This window comes from Trachymyrmex septentrionalis, unplaced genomic scaffold (genome assembly GCF_001594115.1).
Source record: "Trachymyrmex septentrionalis isolate Tsep2-gDNA-1 unplaced genomic scaffold, Tsep1.0 scaffold89, whole genome shotgun sequence".
NCBI lineage: Eukaryota > Metazoa > Arthropoda > Insecta > Hymenoptera > Formicidae > Trachymyrmex > Trachymyrmex septentrionalis.
Window position 1 is genome coordinate 585,608 of NW_017306081.1, and position 6,249 is coordinate 591,856.

Below are 6,249 nucleotides of genomic sequence, written 5' to 3' on the forward strand. Positions count from 1 at the left end.
TTTGAGGAAGCAGTCAAAGATTGCAGCGAATAGAACTTTTTTTCATTTCTAGCATTTAAGTAATCAATAATCGAAAAGATTATCGGAGATACGTTGATCGTCCTGCTTACGTGTATTCTAACGGTAAGACTTGATCAGACAGCCTTTCCAAATGAACCATTTTACGAGACTTCCCATCAGTCGACCCCCTATGTCTACGATCCCGCCGATTTTCCATGCTCGAATTAACGAACCAGTAAATGATCATTGAACCAACGAAGATGAGTATCACCACCGCGATTCGCGTTTTCACTTGCCATCCACGATGTCTAACGTAAGCCGGAATTTCTAAAGCATGTTTCCATATAGTTTACAAAATTTTATTTACTTATTTATAAATTTTATTTATAATTATTCAACAAAATAAGAATAAATAAAAATAACAGTAAATGTTGCAGCTATCAAATTTCAATTCTAATATCTCGTATGTAGATAATGTCTGTTAATGTAAGTTTGATTAAAATTACATAATAATACACAGTATTCCATTTATTAGTCTTTATTATCTGAAAGAAAAAATTTGACAGTCTGTTCGAAAAATATTAAAAAATGACAAATTCTGACAAATTCAGACAATATTGCCAAAATTTGTGACAATAAGTATCACATTTTATCTGTAACTGTTATCCAATAATTTGCCCGAAATTTGTATATTTCGATAATTTTCGGAGAAATTTAAAACGAATTCAAACACATTTTAACCACATTTCGGACAATTTCAGACACATTTGAACAAATTTTTCCACCAGGGTTGATTTCATTTTTGCAATAAAATTAATAAAATGCTACAATTTTTATGAAAATACTATGTTGACAAGTTATTATATGTGTTGGATGATCTGATTGATTCTTTTAAAATAACTCTTAAATATTTGTTTCTTATATTGCACGTCTATAAATTACATCTTTTAATAAGTTTTTCTTTCGATGAAACCTTGCTTTTACCTTGCGTTGGGTTGTCTTCCATGTTTATTGACAAGGGGTGCTATACTCCCGTAAGATTTAGCAATCGTACGAACATCGCCACGACGGGTAACTAGCTGCTACTGCGTCCGAAAAGCAGAAAACGCGTCAAGGGCTCGTGGTTCAACCAGACACGCCCGCCAAAAATAGAGAAACACTTGTACGCCATTTCCCTCCTCTGTACTTTACTCTGACGTTTACTGTCGATCGCTATTTGCCTGAAATTTTTTCGCGGACCGTTGTGACGACTTAACGAGTGTGAGTCTCGTTATGCAACGCGTCTTCAAGAATACAGCACCGTCATCTCGCGTTTATAATTTATAGGCTTCCGGTAAATAGTCGAAGACGAAGTTCAGGGACGTTTCGCCCATTAATCATTACAGACACAACAAACAAAATTGACTGATATTAGAAAACAATTCGCTGATCTTAAAATATGAGCAGAAAATTGTAAATTTAAAAGTAATGAACATTTAATTTAATACTTCTCTAGAATTCTTTAGAGTGGAATCTTACTTTAAAGAGTGAAAATTAAGCCAGACTTAAAAAAGAGAAACTCAATTTTCAATCTTTAAGAATAAGATTTGCTCTAAAAGTTTAAAGAGAATATATATATATATATATATATATATATATATTTATTTAGAAAATATAATAATTACATCACTTAATCAAGTACACATTTTAAATCTATTTTATTTATATCGGATTTAATTTCATGGATTGACAAAAATTTTAACGTAAACAAAATATAAGCTTCCTTAAATTATTGTATATTGTAATTCCTTGCAATTTATAAAACAATTTCTTTTCATTTATTATTTAATATTATAATTATCAATGATTTGTATATATCGTCAACACGCAGTTAATTCCTTCAGTAGACTGATTGGATAATCGCGACGGACACATGGGTGTCTAATGTATACTTAATGTGCTGCGACTATGGTCCGTAAATGCGTCGGCATTAGTGTCGCTAACTTTTGAATTAGTTGCATGAGAATCCTCGTTTGGATGCTGATGAGAAAGCCAGACACCTACATTCATGGATTTATTGTATATTCTGAAGACTCGACTGAGAGCCTGCAACAAATGTTCATTGTGGGATCTTCTTTTTTCATGTTACGTCCCACGAAACTTGAAGAACTTGATTTTATAAAAAAGGCTTTAACTTATGAGATATTGTCTATTTCTAAGAATCTTCTTTGAAAAATAATACTCGTGGGAAAATACAGCTTATGTCTTTTAATTTCTATCTTTAGTAAACTGTAAATCGGTCATTAAATAAAACTAAAAAGTTTTATACTCATAGTTCACTCAAAGATACAGAATTCATCTGAACAATGCTTATTGATCTCTGACGTTATGCGAGCTTCGAAAATTAAATTAAATGTGTTTCAATTCTTATTTGAAGACTTTGGAGAAACTAGCTGCAAGACGAAATTCAGGAAATGCATTTCCGAACGGGCGTTCCCTCGCAGACCGCTTGGCACCGCTTCACGGCTAGGAGTGTCTCATATTTCAGGGAATCTCGCTTCCTGTAGCCATAGCCTAGTACTTCGATGAGGTGGTGGGCCTCTCGTCGCATCTCTTTCGTACGCGTGTAAGCCGCATTCAGAGGGGGTGCAAGCGTCCGACAGAGGAAGTCAAACAATGCCGATGACTAATGGAGACGCGTGACCCTCAAGAAGGAGTCGACCCTTCGAAACGTGCCGCGTCGAAGGGCCCGACCGGTGCCCCATCCACCCATTCTCTCACTCTCGCGCAGCCGTTACTTTTCGCTCCTTCCCTCTTTCCTCCCACCACCCTTGTGTTTTCTTAGGTGGGCCTTTACCGAGATTGACTTCTCGTTGACGGAGTAATAGCCATTCTCAATGAAACACCGACGACGAATTCGTGAATGAATCGGCTCGACAAAGAAAACAACTTCATTTCTTTTCTCCGCATTTTTCTCATTGAATATATTAATGTGATTCTTGCAATTACAATAATTAAGTTACATAGAAAATAGTTTATTTTATTTGTATATTATTCTAAAAAGCACATTGTTAACGTAAATAAGAAGAATCAGTCATTTATTATTAAATTTAATATACCAAGAAAATTTCATTTTTCTAATATTTTATCATATACATACATTGTTTAAATTATTTTATGCAAGGATTGAAAATGTTTACTATTGTATCAATTAATCGTTAAAATTTTTCCTAAAGTCTCTGATTAAATTTCTTTTAACGATATTGTTTTCTTTGTTAAGGAGCTAAAAATATTTACAAACTAATATTTACAAGTTATTTTATAAATTAGTAAAAAATTAGTTAAACTTATGTGACAATATTAAAAAAATGAAAATAAAAATATGTAAATGTAATTTATATGTATGATAAATTAATAAATAATAACACAGGAGAGATTCATATTAAATTTTAAAATATTTTAAAAGAATTAAATTTTGTTGAAATCTTATGTAAATCATTAAAAATGTTTATGCTAATCGATTTATGTTTATTATTAATCTTGAGTATATTTTACAAGATTTAATTTCTTTTCTTTTGCTAAATTTTAAAAAATTTAAACATTTTTGACAATCGTGAAATAAATGATTTCTTTTTTTCTAATAAAACATGACACACTTGTCTTATAGTTGTCGGAAGTTAGTATCGTATTTCAAAATAAGGAAAGAAATCTGGATTACATTTGATAGTGCTAGATAAGATATATGAAAGAAAATGTATATATGTATTAAAATAAGTAAGAATTCAAACTTTGATAAAAACACGAACTAGTTATAACAGTTTTTCTTAATCTAATTTTATAATCGATTAAAAAATTATTTGGAAATTTGGAGATAAAAAATACAAAAACTTATTTCAAAATATGTTTTAATTTTCGTAGTAGATTTACATATTGAAAATAAATTTAAATACCATTTCAATTATCTAAAATATATTCTTAATTGGCTATTATTTACTTATTTCATCCAAAGTTTGACACTCATGGAAAGATAGCATTGAAAATTTATCGGCACGCGGATAAAACAATTCGTAAAAACAGCGTTTCACATGCGTCATATAAAAATTCTCTTAATCCCCGTCAAATGTAGAGCTCAGAGCAAAAAACTCAACGGCCGCTTCGTGTGTCACCATTTCGAATTCTTTCGCGAACGCCGACCAGTCACTTTGGTTGCGAGAAACGATTCACGCTCAGGGATTGGCCAAAAAGCTGAAGGAAATGTAGAAGAAGATTACGGAGCTTCTGTGGCCCTACTCCTACGACTCTTCTCCGACGTTCTCGATGTTCTCCATGACATTCTCGCTGCCCTATGATGGCGCCATCACATGTGCTCATTTGACATTTCCGAGTAGGCACTAACGCAATTCGCATCCATCCGCGCACGGAGTGATTCTACGGTGAATCTGTGCTTGTCTATTAACAAAATCAGTGATAATTAATAGATATTATTAATAATCTTACCAAGAAAATATATATAAGAACCATAACGAAAAAATACGAGCAAAGAGATATAAAAAAGTTATTGCAATATTTAATTTCTTTTATAGTGTTCTATGAAAAGATTTTTCTCTCCGAACAAATATAAGTGTAATTAGGATCTTGTATATCTTTCCGCTATTTTTTAAGCACGTACTTTTATAAATCAAATAAAAAAAAAACAAACGTTAAATGAATAAATCGTTGAAAAATTATTGCGGATTTATTGCGAATTGACTGCTGATTGTTTTATAATTGTTTTATTCTTGCTAATCTTTCTTTGTCAATTCTTTGTAAAGATATTCGTATAAAGAATTTGCGTACTGACACTGTCAAAATCTTTAATCGTTACTATGTTGTGTTCGAAAGACACGATTGCGTACAGCTATCGGACATCCGATAATTTCGAATTACCACCAACCCTGCCAACACAATCATCTTTTCATATGGAAGGGCAGAATGCAAGATCAACAACAGGTTGTGAGGCACCATGGTACAACAGGTGGTCTTGGAGCAACTCATCAAATCCTTGCGGCGGATTTGATATTGCAACTGACGAAACCGCTCGTTTAATTCCGCCGCCTTACGTCGTCAATTTTCTTCAAAACACCGACAGCAATCAAAATTATCGCACGTGCAGGTAAAACTCCCATATGTTATACATATAAAGAAACTAATGGACTTTTTTGACACTTTATTTATTTAATATTTAAGAATTTTATTTAATTGAAACTAAAATATACTTTAAAATACTCTGAAGATAACTTTTTAAGAAGCACAGTATATTTCAGTTGCTCTACTGTAACAATGTTGAAACTGAAATATTAATCTTGTTATATTTAGGAAAAAATTATATTTTTTATAATATTTTGCATTAAAACAAATATTTTACTTCCATAAAAAACAAATATGACTCATAATTTCTAAAATTATATATATATTTTTTATTAACTTATTATTATATATATTAATAAATATTAAATAAATTAATTAATGTTTCTATTATAATTACTTTTTCAATATCGTAAGATCATGTAATTGTCATTGTGCAATATACCTTATTACAATACATAAATGTGTATTGTATAACGTTTAATTTTTTTTAAGATGGGAGCAATATTCTCAACAAGATGCAACAGATTATCATCTGATAATCGAACAACTGAATGGAAAAGAAGACGAGAAGCCTTTGAGCAAACCTGAAGATTTATTATTCGAAAATAATCAAGATCGCCGTGTGACGACAAATACGGGGACAATGTTTCGCACTTGGGAAATGCCTCATTTGCAGAATATAGATCTCGAGTATGAGAGCAAATATCAATCTTGGCAGGATTCGCAACACAATGAGAATCATGCGAATTCGTTGTTTGGAGAAAATACACGTTCGCACCAACGAGAACGAGGTAATGTGTTATTTCTTCATCAACTCTGAGAGATCGTATTTTATAAAATAACATTTATATTTTGTGTGTGTGTGTGGGGGGGGGTGTATGTATATATATAATACTACATATGTATAGGGTTAATCATTATAATATGTCTAAAACTAAATTAAACGGTTATTACTTCGCAACAAAGTAGACCGAACGAAACAAATAAAACACCATTTTTTCAAAAAAATTTTTTTATTTTTAAAACCTAATGTATTACGCATAACCTTTTTCCTTCGAGTTAATGCATTCGTACTGACACTCATAAATTGTACACTTTAAACGAAATTAACGAATTTCTGCTATAAAATGGCATTTCATATTT

General features: G+C 31.5%; 2 protein-coding genes across 2 annotated transcripts in view; one reads left to right on the plus strand and one right to left on the minus strand.

Moving 5' to 3' along the window:
- LOC108755578 (thyrotropin-releasing hormone-degrading ectoenzyme-like) overlaps positions 1-1,207 on the minus strand; it is a 10,930-nt gene extending 9,723 nt beyond the window's left edge. Inside the window, exons 1-2 of the mRNA XM_018498669.1 lie at positions 985-1,207; positions 111-327 (exon numbers count right to left, since the gene is read on the minus strand). Of these exons, the coding sequence (XP_018354171.1) occupies positions 111-327; positions 985-1,006 (239 nt within the window). The 5' untranslated portion in view covers positions 1,007-1,207. The remainder of the gene's footprint in view (positions 1-110; positions 328-984) is intronic.
- A 3,716-nt stretch (positions 1,208-4,923) lies between these two features.
- LOC108755574 (homeobox protein Hox-A10a-like) overlaps positions 4,924-6,249 on the plus strand; it is an 8,182-nt gene continuing 6,856 nt past the window's right edge. Inside the window, exons 1-2 of the mRNA XM_018498658.1 lie at positions 4,924-5,131; positions 5,599-5,897. Of these exons, the coding sequence (XP_018354160.1) occupies positions 4,938-5,131; positions 5,599-5,897 (493 nt within the window). The 5' untranslated portion in view covers positions 4,924-4,937. The remainder of the gene's footprint in view (positions 5,132-5,598; positions 5,898-6,249) is intronic.